This window comes from Triplophysa dalaica, chromosome 18, assembly GCF_015846415.1.
Source record: "Triplophysa dalaica isolate WHDGS20190420 chromosome 18, ASM1584641v1, whole genome shotgun sequence".
Taxonomy (NCBI): domain Eukaryota; kingdom Metazoa; phylum Chordata; class Actinopteri; order Cypriniformes; family Nemacheilidae; genus Triplophysa; species Triplophysa dalaica.
In genome coordinates, this window is record NC_079559.1 from 290,791 (window position 1) to 308,608 (window position 17,818).

General features: G+C 41.3%; 3 protein-coding genes across 9 annotated transcripts; 1 reads left to right on the forward strand and 2 right to left on the reverse strand.

The window, feature by feature from the left end:
* Positions 1-128: 128 nt before the first annotated feature.
* On the reverse strand, positions 129-5,382 carry LOC130439744 (GRAM domain-containing protein 2B). The gene is made up of 14 exons (XM_056772257.1): positions 5,202-5,382; positions 3,906-4,025; positions 3,736-3,823; positions 3,538-3,607; positions 3,361-3,461; positions 3,187-3,282; positions 3,034-3,105; positions 1,582-1,641; positions 1,387-1,492; positions 1,220-1,306; positions 1,068-1,143; positions 887-988; positions 737-806; positions 129-622 (listed from the first exon to the last, which is right to left on the reverse strand). Exons 1-14 carry the CDS (start codon positions 5,318-5,320, stop codon positions 575-577), a joined length of 1,215 nt encoding a protein of 404 aa, XP_056628235.1. The 5' UTR covers positions 5,321-5,382; the 3' UTR covers positions 129-574.
* A 693-nt stretch (positions 5,383-6,075) lies between these two features.
* Positions 6,076-8,668, forward strand: nudt12 (nudix (nucleoside diphosphate linked moiety X)-type motif 12). Of its 2 annotated transcripts, none has more exons than XM_056772277.1 (7): positions 6,076-6,179; positions 6,518-6,723; positions 6,814-7,376; positions 7,495-7,662; positions 7,746-7,859; positions 8,218-8,417; positions 8,489-8,668. In XM_056772277.1, the coding sequence occupies exons 2-7, from the start codon at positions 6,530-6,532 to the stop codon at positions 8,597-8,599; spliced, it is 1,350 nt and encodes a 449-aa protein (XP_056628255.1). In that variant the 5' UTR covers positions 6,076-6,179; positions 6,518-6,529; the 3' UTR covers positions 8,600-8,668. The 2 variants fall into 2 exon arrangements, with proteins under 2 accessions (XP_056628255.1, XP_056628254.1); XM_056772276.1 differs by lacking the exon at positions 6,076-6,179 and adding an exon at positions 6,205-6,402.
* LOC130439750 (interleukin-6 receptor subunit beta) lies at positions 8,634-17,646 on the reverse strand. 6 transcript variants are annotated; one of them, XM_056772267.1, is made up of 17 exons: positions 17,578-17,646; positions 17,118-17,187; positions 16,986-17,030; positions 15,468-15,590; positions 15,283-15,391; positions 15,073-15,206; positions 14,846-14,982; positions 14,606-14,756; positions 13,846-13,928; positions 12,823-13,030; positions 12,563-12,745; positions 11,590-11,688; positions 11,375-11,515; positions 9,588-9,728; positions 9,353-9,437; positions 9,197-9,278; positions 8,634-9,110 (listed from the first exon to the last, which is right to left on the reverse strand). In XM_056772267.1, exons 2-17 carry the CDS (start codon positions 17,173-17,175, stop codon positions 8,868-8,870), a joined length of 2,022 nt encoding a protein of 673 aa, XP_056628245.1. In that variant the 5' UTR covers positions 17,176-17,187; positions 17,578-17,646; the 3' UTR covers positions 8,634-8,867. The 6 variants fall into 6 exon arrangements, with proteins under 6 accessions (XP_056628245.1, XP_056628244.1, XP_056628242.1 ...); XM_056772266.1 differs by lacking the exon at positions 17,578-17,646 and adding an exon at positions 17,349-17,421; XM_056772264.1 differs by lacking the exon at positions 17,578-17,646 and having other exon boundaries at positions 17,118-17,415.
* Positions 17,647-17,818: the final 172 nt, after the last annotated feature.

Consider the following 17,818-nt stretch of genomic DNA (forward strand, 5'->3'; position numbering starts at 1 on the left):
GAGCAGCGACGACATTCACTGACATTAGCATATAAAACAAGAAGCTCTTTCACGCACTGAGACCTCACAATGACAAACACAAAGAGATCATCACACTCAAAGAACATTGTGTTTCACACCACACAACATTAACAAAATATTGCCTTTATTTTTTTAACATGGCAATTAAACGTAAGTGTTCATCTGCCCCTCATACTGCATTTATACTGCATTGTTTCATTGAGATGGTTTGAAGATTGTTCCAAAGATCATTGACAGGAATCACACGCTCCAGCATCAGATCAGTCCACATTCATGAGCACTTCGTCATATATGAGCTCACATCACGTGAAAACACATCTAGACATGAAAACCTACGGCGCATCTACAGTATGACATTACAACACATTCATATTATTTACAGATCTGATTACATTCAGCTACATGTGTTCAGTGTAGTCATGGGGGAGAACTCCACAGACATGTAGTTGTGATGCTCATGTGTACCTTTTTCACGGTCAATGAAGCAACACATTCACATTTACATCGAGCCCGGCCGTTTCACAGATTCTCCTCCACGACGAACATCTGAATGTCACGCATCAGACAGAGTCTCCAGGAGCTTCTGCAGGTTTCTGTGGATCTGGAAGAGCATGACCGAGTCAATAATCGTTTCATGTCATCTTGTTTTTCTCTTCGTGAACACTTGTTTTGACATTGAAAGAAATCATCTAGTTCTGAGACGTCACAAACAAACCTTCTCCAACTTCAGAAGACTCGCAGAAATCACAGAGTAAATCTCTTCTGCATCCCCCACATATTCACCTCTGAAATCACATTCAAGATTAAATCACACATATCGCTCATGAGGATGCAGAGAATAATAAAAGCATGTGTTGATCTTCACCTTTCATGAGGAAAGTCGGTGGAGACCAGCGAGGTGAGCCGCTCTTCTAGAGACACAATCTTAAAGGCCATGTAACATGATGATAAAAGCAGAACACAAACCCTGAGAGAAGAGAGCGGCCGACAGTGAATCTTCTGAAGGAAACGTGCTGGTGTGACAGGAGTAGAGTTTATAAACTTACAGAGAGAGATAGACCAACACAAGTGTGTTAAATGAGAATGAAAGCGCTCCGGGTGTCTTTGTGACCTCCGCTGATCCTAAAGCACATGAAGCAAACGTTTAGAATGAAACACACCAGCTTGTGTTCGCATGAGCACACTCAACCTCTCTCACCTTTACACGTCAGATTTCCATCGCTTCGCTGGGGCTGAGAATCCAGATCATCTTTGCGTTTAGACGTTTGCGACAGTTTGGGGAATTCTGCGAATATGAATACAGAAACTCAAAGGTCACAAAATCAAGTGAAGTAATGTGACGTCTGCACATCTGGAGATACACACGTGGACTTTTGTCAAACTCCGGTGAGTCTGAAGCGCTGCTGTCGTCCGTGTGATGATGTGTCTGTCTGACCGGAGCGTCCAGGTCTGAGAGATCCGCTGAGAAGTCCTGCAGAAGATCATCACAGCAGACATGATGTGTCGATCAAGATCCATAAACACACATGAAGACAGAAAGAGAGAGTTTGTGGTTCTCACCGTGACGGGGTGACGCCTCAGATTCTGTGCTGGAATCTGACAGAAGCCCGGACTCTTCTCCTGTCAAACACAACATTCCCTCACATCAGCACTACACACAACCTCAAATAAATCACCTGTAGAATTTACTCAACAAAATGCTGCTATCAATGTGCATGTGCTGCTATAATTCAATTTACTAACCAGAATAAAGTCAATTCTACTGATGAAATACATCTTGTCTCAACTCAAAGTATACAAGTCAACTCAATTAAATGGGTTCAACATCGAGTTGGGTTTACTTAATAATTTGTTAAAAAAAATGTTCTTAGCAACCAAAATTAGAAGGTTTTATTCCCAAGATGTTTTCGTTGTTTTAACATACATTTTTGGTTAAAATTAGGAACATAATTCTGTTGAGTATATTTAAATAATCTACTGAGGCACATGAGGATTGTCTTCAGTGCATCAGGGCCCTTAAAGCTTCTAAAAATCCTCTGAGAAAGCTCTTCATTTAGTTTAAACACATCTACGTAGCTTTAAAGTGATTCAGGATCAAACTGAGAGAAAGTCTGAGCAAGGAAAAGACAAAAACTTTAATGTTAGTGAGGAGGCGGGGCTGACCCCTTTGCTATGTCTTCTGACGACTGTGATTGGCTGGTTGGCCAAGATGGAAAAAAAAGCGCTTTTAAGTATATAGTTATTAGTTTGAAATTGCACTTTTACCATACTCACTCACACACATATAATCTTATTTATTTTATATTTACCGTGCTGTTAATGTCAACGTATTTGATAGAAAATGAACGGCGACACAATAAGTTTCTGTAAGTGTGTGTGTGATCACAATAGAAGATCGTGACAGAACCAGATCATCTCTGCTGCACCTGCTATTCTCCAGTTGTTAAATATGTTCATGTAGTGATTTCTTCTATTTCTGATGCTATGGCATTTCTGTGCTGTGTTGGAGATGTTAGCATGTCTCTATAGGATCGGTCACAAACATCTAATGTGTTGTGTCTTATAACTCACTGTCAGTAAATTTAATGTCATTTAATGTGTGTTTAAAATTTCCTTGCATCCAAGCAGCTATACAAGAAAACCAAGATAAACCAAAGTTGAACACACACACACAAAGAAACTCTGAAAAACCTTTACAGTAATATGTAAACTGTCATGCGTCCGACACATTTCTTCTCACTTTTCGTGTTTCGTCCATTTTCTCTGCTGCTAAAGAAACTCTTAAGTCTCTTAAATGTCCTCCTCACTACTCCTGAAATGTTGGACCTTAAGGGCTCTTTTAAGGATTAAGATGCTTTATGAATTACTTTTTTCTTGACTAGGATCTTTTCTGTCATTTTAAGGGGAAACGCCCATATTTGTAAGAACTTTCTTAGGATTTGTGACTAGGAAAGATTTTGAATGAACACGGGCCCAGATCTGAACTGAATGAGAGTTCACCGATCAACTTACAACCAGATGAGGACAAACCGACATCAGAACCTTGAATGTGGTGTCGCGAGACAGAAAGGACACAAACACGTGCTGAAAAACATGATGAGAGCGGTTAGAAGAGCACATGGCTGACTAATGGTCACATTCACAAAGGCTTGAAGGGAGTTTTACTCGCTCGTCTGCTGTTGATATGATGAGTGCGTTTGGCACTAAGATGGCCGTATTTGTTTTCTTGATGACCGTCGCAGAAGTTACAGGAATCGCAATCTGGTGGTAAACAAAGATGATTTTAGAAAGTCAGAAAAATACACAACAGCGTTCAGATGTACTGCGGTTCTCCTTTACCTTTGTGTCTCCAAAGACCTTTGAATGGAAACAAATCCAGTTCTGAGACACAAACAGTCTTCCCTGGTACAGAATATCTTTCTGTAAAGCACACGTGTAACCTAAACACACACACACACACACACGTTTACTGTATTGACACTTGTGCGATCATGACATCAAACTGTGTGAACGTACTCTGTCGCAGTTCTTCATCGTCTCTGATGTCTTTGAAGACTTTGTGGTACTGGGAATTAGTGCGCAGAAACTACAAATACAGCACAAGATCATTAACATCTCCTCATGTTCAGTGACCTGGATCAAGAAGAAATATTGACGGCAGCTCAACCTGAAGATTCATATGATATCATCCTGAAGTGTTCCTTTGACACACACCTGATACGACTGCGGTTTTCTGCGTTCACACTTTAATTCAGAGTCACTCTGGACCTGCAGAAGTAGTGAAGGATCTAAAGTCTTGGATCTGAAACACAGACACACGTGTGTTTGGAGTGAATCAAACCAGTGGATGATTCAGTGAACACATGATTCATTAGAATCCACACCTGACGAGAGCTGCTATTCTTCTCCTGCCAGAGACGTGACTCTCAGCGTCCAGAGAAATGAAAGTGTCTGGTCGTGTCATACTGTTGCCTTCATCTTCTTCATCATGATCAGCACATTCCCTAAAAACACACGTGTACAACCACACCGGCTGTATGAACAAACACTCCTTCAAGTAAAAAAGCGTTTGAAGAAACTATGAGAACATCAACATGTTTGACCAACATCACCTTCAAAATAAAACAGTGAAGAGAGTCAGAGACATGAGCGGTTAAATACAAACATCTCACGTTACCTTAGACCAGAAGATGAAGATATCCACACAACTGTACAAACAAGACTGTTCTGATAGAAACTTGTGTCTATTTCTGTTGTCTAATTTTACCTCGAGATCCTCTGTGGCGTCTCACCTGAAGACTTACCTGAGCACTTTATATTCTACCTGTATCTATTACACACACACACACACACACACACACACTGTATTTCATGTGAGCTGGTGTGGTTGTGTTACTGAAACAAGAGTCTCTCAACACACGCGCACATACACACAGACACACAATCACTCACTAACTCACTCACTCAAACACACAGACACACACAGACACACACACGCACACACAATCACTCACTAACTCACTCACTCAAACACACAGACACACAAACGCACACACAATCACTCACTCACTAACTCACTCAAACACACAGACACACACACACACACACACACTCTGTATTTCATGTGAGCTGGTGTGGTTGTGTTACTGAAACAAGAGTCTCTCAACACACGCGCACATACACACAGACACACAATCACTCACTAACTCACTCACTCAAACACACAGACACGCACACACAATCACTCACTCACTAACTCACACAAACACACAGACACACACACACACACAATCCCTCACTCAAACAAACACAGACACACACACTCACACACACAAACAATCACACACACACAATGTCATGAAGGAAAAACAGACAATTCTTTAACTCAAACTTTAACAGCAAATGTGTTCAGAAAGTGTGTGGATGTGTTGTGTTTCTCATTTGTCTGTGTTTGATTGTCTGTGGTGGTTTTGGTTGTTTGTGTTTGCCAACAGACAATACAAAGTCCTTTCAGCACATTGTGCAAACACACAGCTCTCTTTCTCTACAAGATATTACACAATATTATAAAAGAATAAATATGAATAAACACAGCACACTAAAGACGTTATGACAGAAAAAGATGTCATTCTGGTGGTTTGTCTGTTCTTCAGTGAATGGTGCTAAAAGCATGAGCGTACCGTAGTAAGAGCGGAGAGTCTGTGAGCTGAGGGTGTGGTGGTACAGAACACATGGGTCGAGCTTCATCTCTTCTGATTTTACACTGAACTGAATCTTCACATGAGAAATCTTTGTCCATCAGAATGTTTCTGTGATGTTCCTCTCATCTGATCTCGTCTGATCTCATGGCTGCTCACAGTTTCTGACCTACAGTCTCTCTGTTAATGATTCATCTGCTGACTGATGGAGTTTAGAAAGTAAACATCAACAAACATGATCAATAGACATTGTGTACAGAGGGAGAGATTATGGTTACTTTCATGCATAGATTTCCCTTAAAATCATTTATAATTATCTACAACTTCTTTAAAGATTTAAAATCATGAGAAACATTCAGTCACAGTTTGAAGGAATCACCTTCAAAATGAAAATTCTGTCATCATTTACATGAGCTCTTTACATTTCAAACCTATATGAAGAACACAAAACTTATGCAGAACACAAAAGAAGAAGAATGTTGTTGACATTGCATTGGTTACAATAGAAGTGAATGGCGGGCTTTGCTGTTCTTTTACCAGCATTTTTCAAGATATCTACTTTTGTGTTCTGCATAAGAAAGAACGTCATACAGGCTTGAAATGAAAAGAGGGCGTGTAAATGATGACAGAATTTTCATTTTGAAGGTAAACTGCTCCTTGAACTACATTTCTTTTTTTTTAAATTAAGTTAAATAATGGTTTTAAGAGTCATTTCAATAGTTATTGGGGATTTTGGGGGGGATTAAGTAATATTGATTTAACATTTATATATGAGTCAATTACGTCAGTAAATGATAATTACTCCAGGCTGTATGAATGGAGGTGTAATGACAGATCTCCTCCACTAGAGGTCGCGCGCGTCTCTTCTATCTCTCTCTGACGCTTCAGCGCATCATCATCGCGCGACATTACATCAACTGAACATTAGACCACCCAGAGAAAATTAGAACACATGACATTGTAAGTAAATACTTTTTTCTGTATAGATGAAGAAATAAAAAGCATTAGCCGTGTGACGTCATGTAATCTTCGGTTATTGACAGACATAATGTGTTATTTTTTCCTGAGACAGATGACGTCAGACAGATTATATCATGTCCATTTTTTTGTTATATTACGTAAAGTTGGTCTCGTTTTATATTAGGTGTGCGTTAATAAAAAACGTACAGTAAGATGTTAAATGGTGAGTGTATGATTTATTGTATTTTTATGTCAAACTCTCAAAAGAACTGAAAGCCAGAATGCTGAAAAACTCATTTTAAACTGTCCATTGGTTAAGTACAGTGTTTTTACATCAGAATGTGTAGAAGATGAGCGGAATCGAAGCTGAGCTGGTGAGAGAGTTTCTGGACTCTTCATCCAGAGGAGACGTGGAGAAAGTGTGTGTCATGATGTCACAGTCCAGTGAGCTGATGGATCAGAGAGGAGAGACGGGCTGGACCGCTCTGATGCTCGCCGCCAGACACGGACACTATGAGATGATCAAACTCTTACTGTCTAAAGGGTGACACACAGACATCAAACCTGAGCCACACCGTATGTATCCACATGATCTGATCACATAATAACACATCATCATCTTTACCTGTTACAGGTGTGACACAACCGCAACAAACAGGTCCGGTCAGACGGCTCGAGACGTGGCTCTGTTCTGGGGTCACAGACACATCGCCCGTTTGTTGTCCAGCAGCTGGGACGGTGACGTTCATCACGTTCTGCCTGAAAGAGAGACAGAAGAGCCGGACATCTACTTTAACAGAGAGATCCTCAACAGAATGAGCGAGAAACGCACAGACTCCGAGTGGCTCGCAGCGCAGCGATCTTCTGCACGCAGCGTTTACATTCTCTTTCACAATCTAAATCCTCTGGTGTCGCCGCGAGCAGAAGACGCAAGCGAGGGCGAGCCAAACGTGAGACTGTGCAAGCTCAGAGCCAGCTCTGTGGAGGAGCTGCTGAGACTGAGTGACACTGTGGTCATCTTCTTGGGGGCTGAGAAGCAAGAGAGACGCGTGGAGACGGAGGGAGACGAGCCGGTCACCTGGTTCGCTCTGAACACACAAGATGATCCCACCAGACTCATGGAAGCCAAAGATCCAAATGCTTTCTTTCTGAAGGGGCCGATGCCCGGACTCCTGCTGCTCGGTGACGATGACGCAGGTGAGATTCTGTGTCACAGTGTGTGTCTCTAAACGATTAACCTGAGACAACCCTAGCAACCACTCGGAACACCTTAGCAACGGCATGAACAGTGTGCAATAATGATTTTCACACGCAGGTGTCATCGCTCAAGCGCGCTCCGTCCTCGCGTGGCACAGCAGATACAGCTTTTGCCCGACGTGTGGAAGCAAAACACAAGTAGAAGAGGGAGGCTACAAGAGGACCTGTTTGAGAGCAGGCTGCAGAAGTCTCCAGGGCGTCCACAACACCTGCTATCCCAGAGTTGGCAAGTAAACGCTTGATTAGTGCTCGGCCGACGCTCGCCAGAACACGATCTCTCACACTCGTCTCATCTGTCCGCTCCCGCAGATCCTGTTGTGATCATGTTAGTGATCCATGCTGACGGGAACCAGTGTCTGCTGGGACGCAAGAAGAGTTTTCCTTCCAGAATGTTCTCATGTCTCGCTGGATTTATCGAAGCAGGTATCTCACGCCCGCTTGAGTCGCGCGCACTTGTGTCGAGGGATTAAATATCATCACTGGAGGGTCTTTTCTGAGCCAATGACTCATGTGCAACATTTAACGGCTAAACCTTTATAGTGTCTTTCAAAACATAAAACATGACCTGATGTAGTGACATTTAGATGTCCCCTAAAGGAACAGTTCAGCCAAAAACAAAACACTTCAACATGAAAATGATGTCAAACCCGTGTGATTTTCTTTCCTCTGCCAAACACAAGAGAAGATATTTTGAAAATTTCAAATCTCTTCTTTTGTGTTGCGTGGAAGAAATTTTTTGGGGTGAAAGTCTCTTTAAATGTTGTGATGTTGTGCGTGTCAGGGGAGACGGTTGAAGCTGCTGTGAGGAGAGAGGTACTGGAGGAGAGCGGTGTTCTGGTGGGTCCGGTTCAGTATCAGACGTGTCAGGCGTGGCCGATGCCGTCCTGTCTGATGATTGGCTGCCACTGCGTTGCTCTGACCAGTGACGTCAGAGTGGATCAAGACGAAATCGAAGAAGCTCGCTGGTTCACACGAGAACAGGTGCCATTCTTTATCGACACATTGATGGATGTGGTGTGATGATTCTGATTGTAATGTTCTCTGTTGTTCAGGTGATCAGCGCGCTGGTCAAAGACAAACATGCCGTGTTCAACTTTCCACCCAGACAAGCCATCGCTCACTATCTGATCAAACACTGGGCGGGCTTTAACGCAAACCTCTGAACACATGGAGTTCATAAACCATACAAACCTCAGATTCAAAATGAAAATAAAACCTTTTATTTCTTAACAGATTTATGTGTCATGTATTCAGATTAATGAATCTGTGTGAATCTGGACATGAAGGTGTTTGAAAGCATTCAGGTTCATTTGTCTTCAATATCATTTAAACTGATTGCAAACGCTGTGGTTTATAAAAAAACCTTCTGATCTTCAGTGCGTGTGAGATTTCAGACACATGTATGATGTGAATCATGAGTTTATCATCATCTCACAGAGAACTGGGCACATAGTCCAGATTATCAGCAGTTATGACAGGTAAACCAACATAATCCACTGGACATGAGGGTCTGACGCTGTTCTCCTCATCATCTGAGGTCTCATCTGCACCTTTACTGGACATCTTCACATTTTCATCTGAAGACACACGACTCTCCACACGGATGACGTTCTTCTCGCTCTGGTCAACGGTGAAAACATCTTCCAGCATCAGAACACAAACCTTGCTGTTAGCCTAGATAATAAACGGATAGAAAAATGCCATATCACTACTGATATCCTGTAAATATAAGACAAAGAGAAATACGAAACGATGTAAACCTGACGTGGAGCGTTGAGGAGCCAGTGTCCTATCTGACTGTAACCCGGGTCAGCAACATCTGAGCAGAAATATTCTTTACACCTGTGTGTGAGGCCAACAACAACCACCGTCAACATCTGAAACCATCAAATTACTTTTATGATGTCAGTGCTTACGCTCGCTTTATTACAACTGAGAAGATCCCGAAGCCAAGCACCAGGAGAACCAGTGGAACACAACATTTGATGATGTCATCATAATCTGTCAAATAAATCGATTGAATATCAATACAGTTCATGTCCTGGATGCTAATAACATATGTTTATGTGTCAAGAACAAACATTATTTAAGACAAACACGAGGGTTATATCATGTTTCAATGAGAGTGTGATGGTGCATTTGTGTTTTTACCTAGGAGAGGCGTCTTAACATCTAAACTGGCCTTTGAAACTTTCCCACTGGTTGTTTGTCCATGAATATAAAGAGTGTACTGGGTATTTGGCTGAAGATTATAGAATGAGTTCTGCTCTTTATGTGGAAACACTGTGAGATCTGAGAGAGAGAGACACATAGAGTGAGGGAGTCAGAATGGGAGAGAGAGAGTCAGAAAGAGAGAGAGAGAGACATAGAGTGAGGGAGTCAGAATGGGAGAGAGAGAGAGGGAGGGAGGGAGGGAGGGAGGGAGGGAGGGAGGGAGGGAGGGAGGGAGAGAGAGAGAGAGAGAGAGGGAGGGAGAGAGAGAGAGAGGGAGGGAGAGAGAGAGAGAATCACAAAGAGAGAGACAGAGAGTAAGAGTCAGAAAGAGAGAGCGAGAGGGAGTGAGATTCAGAAAGAGTGAGAGACAGCGAGAGGGAGTGAGATTCAGAAAGAGTGAGAGAGAGAGAGGGAGTGAGATTCAGAAAGAGTGAGAGAGAGAGAGAGAGAGAGAGAGAGAGAGAGAGAGGGAGTGAGATTCAGAAAGAGTGAGAGACAGCGAGAGGGAGTGAGATTCAGAAAGAGTGAGAGAGAGAGAGGGAGTGAGATTCAGAAAGAGTGAGAGAGAGAGAGAGAGAGAGAGAGAGAGAGAGAGAGAGAGAGAGAGAGGGAGTGAGATTCAGAAAGAGTGAGAGACAGCGAGAGGGAGTGAGATTCAGAAAGAGTGAGAGAGAGGGAGTGAGATTCAGAAAGAGTGAGAGAGAGAGAGAGAGAGAGAGAGAGAGAGAGGGAGTGAGATTCAGAAAGAGTGAGAGAGAGAGAGAGAGAGAGAGAGAGAGAGAGAGAGAGGGAGTGAGATTCAGAAAGAGTGAGAGACAGCGAGAGGGAGTGAGATTCAGAAAGAGTGAGAGAGAGAGAGGGAGTGAGATTCAGAAAGAGTGAGAGAGAGAGAGAGAGAGAGAGAGAGGGAGTGAGATTCAGAAAGAGTGAGAGACAGCGAGAGGGAGTGAGATTCAGAAAGAGTGAGAGAGAGGGAGTGAGATTCAGAAAGAGTGAGAGAGAGAGAGAGAGAGAGAGAGAGAGAGAGAGAGAGGGAGTGAGATTCAGAAAGAGTGAGAGAGAGAGAGAGAGGGAACGAGACAGAGAGAGTGAGATTCAGAAAGAGTGAGAGAGGGAGTGAGATTCAGAAAGAGTGAGAGAGAGAGAGAGAGAGAGAGGGGGAGTGAGATTCAGAAAGAGTGAGAGAGAGAGAGAGAGAGAGAGAGGGAGTGAGATTCCGAAAGAGTGAGAGAGAGAGAGAGAGAGAGAGGGAGTGAGATTCCGAAAGAGAGAGAGAGAGGGGGAGTGAGATTCAGAAAGAGTGAGAGAGAGAGAGAGAGAGAGAGAGAGAGGGAGTGAGATTCCGAAAGAGTGAGAGAGAGAGAGAGAGAGAGAGAGAGAGAGAGAGAGAGAGATTCAGAAAGAGAGAGAGAGAGAGAGAGAGGGAGTGAGATTCAGAAAGAGTGAGAGAGAGAGAGAGAGAGAGAGAGAGGAACGAGAGAGAGAGAGTGAGATTCAGAAAGAGTGAGAGAGGGAGTGAGATTCAGAAAGAGTGAGAGAGAGAGAGAGGGAGTGAGATTCCGAAAGAGTGAGAGAGAGAGAGAGAGAGAGAGAGAGAGGGAACGAGAGAGAGAGAGTGAGATTCAGAAAGAGTGAGAGAGAGAGAGAGAGGGAGTGAGATTCAGAAAGAGTGAGAGATGTGACACAAAGACATGTAAAGTTGAATGAATGAGAGTGTGTGTTACATTGACTCAGATGTTTTCCCTTTATCATCAGTGTGTACTGAAGCACATGAACGCTCGGCTCCGTCTCTCTCCACACACACTTCACTGTCACACATGACTTTGTCACGCTGACCAGACGAAAGCTCACCAGATCCATCAGAGCTGAAACACACGAGAGATCCGAGTAAGAAGAACATTGTGTGTGTGTGTGCGTGTGTGTGTGCGTGTGTACTCACTGCCGTGCTTTAGATCAGCGGAGACGGACACCGGCGGTCCACAAAGAGAACCATGAATGGAATAAACACTGATGCTGTACGTCTCTTCTGATATAATACCTGTGACACAATATCATCTACATCAAATCTCAACACGTTCAGTCGTGAGTGAAAGTGAACTTTCGATATTACACGGCTCTTTGATTCTGATTGAACTGATAACACACGGTTACCTGGATGCAGCAAATCATTTTGACAAGTGAAATATAAATGTCTCTGTGCAAACGTAGTGTTTTGTCCATTTTGATTGTGCCATACACCTCATGCTTTAGTGATGTAATGTAAGGAGACATTAAAAGCAAGTTTTGGATAAATATGACACACCAGACATCACTTTTGGTCACTATACATTAAGGCACATAAGGGTCATTTGACATGTTCAGCCTTAAAAATCAAGAATTCTTTGATTTATTATCCCGCTTATTACACGGCTACTTGCCACATGAGAAACAAACTGGACATAAGTTGTGAATTTGAAATATTTTATTAGCTCATTTTAATCGAATGCAGAATGCTTTAACGAATGCTCTGAAAAGACGGTTTTGGTTTTAAGGACAGAAATGAAGTTCAAATGTGACGAACAGACAATTTGGCTTAATGATTTGTAAATATAATGTCATTTATGTTATTAAAAGACATATATACTTAATTTGTCCAAAAAAACTATCAAAATGATTTGCTTCATTTGGGTTACGGTGTGTTATTAGTTTTGAGAGGTTGTTATCTGGGAATAACGATCCTGCAAATGTTGCAACTGGCCAATCAGAATCAAGCATTCTAATAAACCTAAATAACAGATGCTTTCACTGCGAGTGTGTCTTTTATTTTTTATTATAGTGTAATACATGACAAAAACATTTATTTCTTAAAGTCTGGAGACGTTGTTCTCCTGTGAGTTTGAGATGTTCATTACGCATCTAAACAAAAAGATGACCTGACAGAAGTGCATATGAGTAGCATCCATTCACTCGCTTCCATCCGCCGGAAGACGGCTTTGAAGAAGATCTCCATTCAATGGCAAACTCGCTCACATTCACTGCGGTCAAGTCATAAATCCAGTGGAGACGGAGTGAGAGACCCTCTGAAGAAACCCAGAGACCCTCGACCACAGACACAGCTGAACACAACATTACAGCTCATTCATTCATCATCTGATGTTTTCATGATGTGATCAGACAGTAAGAGCGTTCTCACCCTGAAGATGATCTGCACTGACTCTGAGCTGATGGTAGGGTGAGCGTCCGGCTCTGTTATACGCCGTCACAGTGATGTCATACTCCTCTGACACAACAGGCACACACACCTTCAGATCAGATGTGCGGACGCTTCGGCGCTCAGAGAGACGAGTGACGGACACTTCATATCCTTGAATGATCCCGCCGGCGTCTGATGGATCCAAAGCCTTTCAGAATAACCATGTGTGAATGTTAATGAATGCATCACAAACAGAACAACACCGTTGGGTAAATCACTCTGAAAAAGTAATCCATTACTAGTTACTAGTTACATATTCAATTGTGTAATAAGATTACTGTACAAATGACTCTCTCCAAAAAGTATTTCATGACTCATTACTCATAACTTTCTATATCATACATCAACCTTGATTAGTTCAGTGATTCAATGAAACTAATTATTTAATTTATTCAAAAACATCATATTAAACTACAAAAAGTATTATAATTAACTGACCAAAGTAAACAAATGTGAGAATTACACATTAAAGAACAGATCTTAAAGTTAGACTTTGAATTTTGATGTGAGTTCCACTATTGCACACACACATATATTACACACAGTATTGAGTTTCATTACATCAGAAGTATCTGTCATTAAATTACAGACAAAATAAGAGTAATCCCTTACTTTACTTTCTCAAGTGAAATGTAATTAAATTTCAGTAACTCATTACTTGCACTCTGTATATGGTATAAATATGAATTATTGAATTAATATTATTTTTTTACAGTTGTTTTACCTGTATTTTACACTTTGCACTAAATAAAATTACATTTTATCATCAACTGAAATGTCCGTAAAATAAAGGAAAATGTACTGTTCATTTTCTGCCTATACTTTGTACGTATTTAAAAAATTTAAATTCAGTGTAGTAACTAGTTCCACCCAACATGTGAAGTTTAACACAATGACTTCATTCATAAACCAGAGAGTTTTCATTGATGCCTGCGGTCAAACACAACTGAAACAAACTCTGACCTTCCAGAGAATCCACAGCTGACGGCTTCCTGAGGTTCTGTCCAAAGCCAGATAATAACTGACCTGAGGAGCTGCTCGCGGCACTACAAACACACACACATCATAACTGTCACACACACAACAAGATCAGAATCACACTGACTCTCAGCAGACAACAAAAACATGTTTGGTCTGTGAAAACGTTCCTATAACATTATAAAAACATTCTTTATGAATGTATTAAACGATATGAAAATAACAGTTGGATACCAATTTATACCAAATACCAATTGTATCATGATTAGCAATGACATAATGTAGATTAAATACTCTTAAAGGGTTATTTCAACCAAAAATGAAAATTCTGTCATCATTGACTCACCTTCGAGTTGTTCCAAATGTGTATAAATGTCTTTGTTCAGAGGAAGATATTTGGAAGAATGCTCCCATAGCAGTTGAAAAAAGTGCCCCAGAACTGTTTGTTGTCCTACATTCTTCAAAATATCTTCTTTTGTGTTCAACAGAACAGTAAACGATGGAGTAGTTTTCCACTTATGAGAGTCAATGTGTGTTGAGATCAGTTCGGTTATATGCATTCTTCCAAATATCTTCTCTGTGTTCATCAGAACAAAGACATTTATACAGATATGGAACAACTGGAAGGTGAGGAAATGATGACAGTATTTTCATTTTTGGGTGAAGTGTCACTTTAACTGCAGGAATGTTTTTTGAATAACTTTGAGAACTTTAAGAGAAGGTGTTAGATGTTGTTGACACTCACTGGTCTCTGAGGTCATGACCCGAGCTTCAGAACTCCATTGACTCCATTGGCCTGACTCGTGACAGCAGCAGACGCTCACACTGTATTCAGTGAAGGGCTGAAGATCACAGATGATGTGCACAAACTCCACACAAACGTCCAGCACGACACTCTGACATAGAGTCAATCACATTCACTTCAGACAAAACTCAAGAGCGTTCATGTGTGTTGATGAGACATTAATAATGTTAACACCCTGACCTCCGTCCATGACTCTGTGTCCAGACGTCTGTAACGGATTTGGCATTTAGTGACGGTCACGTCCTTGCTGGTCCACGACACGTTCAATGATGTGTCTGTACTGTTCACAGATGTGATCACCGGCCGAGGAGCCTGAACTGTCAAACACAATCATCACATTCTCATTTCAACTCCATTTCACATTCTATTCTGTAATTATTCCATAAACACAATGAGCGTCACGCTACCGATTTCATCCAGGATCACAGAAGAGACGTGTGAGAAGATCTCTCTCTGACTGAAGACGTTCACAGATTTAATGACGAAGTCAAAACTGGAATAAGGATTTAAAATGGAGCGACAGGAGATGATGTCGTTCTCTCTGTGAGACAGACAAGACATCAGTCATTCACACGTTTGCTGTTAATGGATCAGACAGATTCTCGTGTGAGAAACACCTGCTGATGATGAAAGTGTTGACGGTTGTGACGTGGCTCATCTGACTCCAGCGGCAGGTGAAAGACTCCTCGTGCTTCACGAAGTGACACGACGTGTTCACAAAGTTCTCTTCAGAACAGACATCAGAGATGACATTAAGACTGGCAGAAGACGCTGCGTGATGTGATGTGAAACAGATTCATACCAGGTGATGTGAGAACATCAGGTGTCCCGTCAGACGCTGTGTTCAGACAGTCAGAGCTGGACATCACACAGACATTCTTCTGTTTCCCACAATCCTTCAGGTCAACCCCAGTGACTGTCAGCTCTGGTGAATCATCTCAACATCAAACACTTAACATTTCCTGCTTTCACCACTTTTACATGTTTCAGTTTTTTTCTGTTTCTACATCTTTTGAATGATGTGTGTGTGTGTATTCATTTTGAAAAAAAAAAGGTTTCAATGCATTTTTCTTAAAATACAGTCAAAAAATGTCAAATTGCAGAAAAACACTTTGACTTTACAAGAAAAACCGAGGAAATGTGATTTTACAGGGAAAACCCCTTTATTTTACAGTTTTATTTCTACAAACAGAAAATTTCAGGATTTTTTTTATGGAGTCATCGGATGAAAATCCCACTTTTTCTGTGTTTTAAGTGCTATAATTAGGTCCCCAGTGCATCTTGCAACCCAGAAAACGTGAAAAACAAGATCCCAGTAACTTTGTTTTGATGAGCTTTTCTCTGCAAGCATGTGAGAAATCCAGACGTTCAGATTTCGCTCCTGATGTGACACAGACACAGACTCTTATTATAATATAATCGCCCCTTTATCTACACAATTTCACCCACGATACTGTCGACATTGTTGTTTTCACAAGTGACAGCGGTGTACGTGACGCCATGACTAAAGTTCTGCACAGAGTCTAAATCTCAGAAGAGTCAAGAGTGGATTTATTTTATTTTTAGTGGAAACCATACGTAAAAACCTGCTTGTTTGCGCGATAAATTTCATTTTAAACATCTCAAATCATTCGTCCCTAGTATGAAAAATCTGTCACAGCACACATAGTTATCCCATCAATTAAAGAGCATAACTAGTGTAACATTATAACCTGTCAACGACATGCGCTCAAATCCACGTGAAGGTTTGCATTGCGTGGATTTTATGCAATCATACACGCACAAGGTGAACACTGTGAGAGATATTTTAGTCTCCGGAAGAATGATTTGAGACGTTTTAAACGAAACTAACCGCAGAGGAGTTCAGGAAACATCATTTAGCTGAACCATTGCCATGGCAGTGCTACACGTGTGTTGTGTTTATACGCCGGACGGAAGGGGTGCACAGTAGCTCATTACCATTTAAAGAGACATGAACCAAAACTGTGTTAGATGAGGCCAAAAGGGCTTTGTTTTCTCAGCCATTGAGTGTTTCTAAGCAAAATATGTTCCAGACATTTCAAGAAGACCGTAATAAATCAAACCAACTTGTTGAAAGTGCACATCCGATCAGTCCTTTAAACAAGATTTGTTTTACATTTTTTTTTAAATACGGTCAAAAACTATAAAATGACACAACAAGACAACACATTTCAATAAAAGGGAGAAAACAATTGAACATATATCCTTATATCCTACAATATTACAGAAAAACAATATTTTACGGCATATTTCTGTTTTTCCAGTAATTTAATTGATAGGATTTTTGTTACAGTGTTACCTTGAATGCTGAAGCGCTGTTTGTTTCTCTGGACAGATGATTCACCTGAGAATCAAAGACGCACGGTGAATTGATCATGTGTGTAAGATCAGATCTGAATGATGTGATGTGAGGGGTGTTCATGTAACTCACAGCAACACACACAGAACACGGAGATCAGCACACGCATGACACCTGTACCCCTCATCATACCATCTGAATACTACAAGATATCATCCGAAACACAACAACAGAAAACAGGAGGAGAAAACACAGCATCATTCAGAAGGACATATGACACAATTCATCATTTCAACTGATCAGCAGTCAAACACAGAAGTGCAGGTGAAGTCTGAACATTCACAGAAGAAAAAGCACACAAACCCAGCGAGAGAAGATGAAAACACACAGTAGCTTAAATGTGATTCTACAGACTTAAGGAGAGCGTGTGTTTGAGCAGGAACACAAGACCTTGATGTGCGCGTGTGTTTCTCAATGTGAAGTTCACAGGAACACAGATAAACATCATACGGACACTTCCTTTAATATGTCACATCCATCTAAACACTTACACAACACAACACGACACGACACACCCCATGACAGCACTGACCTGACAGACAACAATTACTCTTCACTTCTGATGAAGGGATCAATAAACCTCTCTCGACTGATCAAACCTCTCGGAGTTCAACATGAGGACTTCTTGAAAAAGTTCAACAGTTGATGAAGAAGATTTGAACATCCGGCACACACGTCACAGCATCTTTATACAACACCTTTAGATCCCTCACATGATAACAGAATCAACTCTGTGTTTTAATAAAAACAGATCCATGAACTGAAAGCAGTTG

What these genes read in the sequence shown, in the direction of transcription:
- LOC130439750 (XM_056772267.1), bottom strand. Translation starts at nt 17,175, where the DNA reads ATGATGAGGGGTACAGGTGTCATGCGTGTGCTGATCTCCGTGTTCTGT. An exon ending in ACAGCGCTTCAGCATTCAAG is followed by an intron (nt 15,591 to 16,985) that starts GTAACACTGTAA and finishes ATGATTCACCAG; the next exon opens with AGCTGACAGTCACTGGGGTT. An exon ending in TCAGTTGTAATAAAGCGAGC is followed by an intron (nt 9,279 to 9,352) that starts GTAAGCACTGAC and finishes CCTCACACACAG; the next exon opens with GTGTAAAGAATATTTCTGCT.
- LOC130439744 (XM_056772257.1), bottom strand. Translation starts at nt 5,320, where the DNA reads ATGGACAAAGATTTCTCATGTGAAGATTCAGTTCAGTGTAAAATCAGA. An exon ending in GACTCTCCGCTCTTACTACG is followed by an intron (nt 4,026 to 5,201) that starts GTACGCTCATGC and finishes GTGTGTTTTTAG; the next exon opens with GGAATGTGCTGATCATGATG. An exon ending in TGGAAATCTGACGTGTAAAG is followed by an intron (nt 1,144 to 1,219) that starts GTGAGAGAGGTT and finishes CATGTGCTTTAG; the next exon opens with GATCAGCGGAGGTCACAAAG.
- nudt12 (XM_056772277.1), top strand. Translation starts at nt 6,530, where the DNA reads ATGAGCGGAATCGAAGCTGAGCTGGTGAGAGAGTTTCTGGACTCTTCA. An exon ending in CACCTGCTATCCCAGAGTTG is followed by an intron (nt 7,663 to 7,745) that starts GCAAGTAAACGC and finishes CCGCTCCCGCAG; the next exon opens with ATCCTGTTGTGATCATGTTA. An exon ending in CGCTGGATTTATCGAAGCAG is followed by an intron (nt 7,860 to 8,217) that starts GTATCTCACGCC and finishes TGTGCGTGTCAG; the next exon opens with GGGAGACGGTTGAAGCTGCT.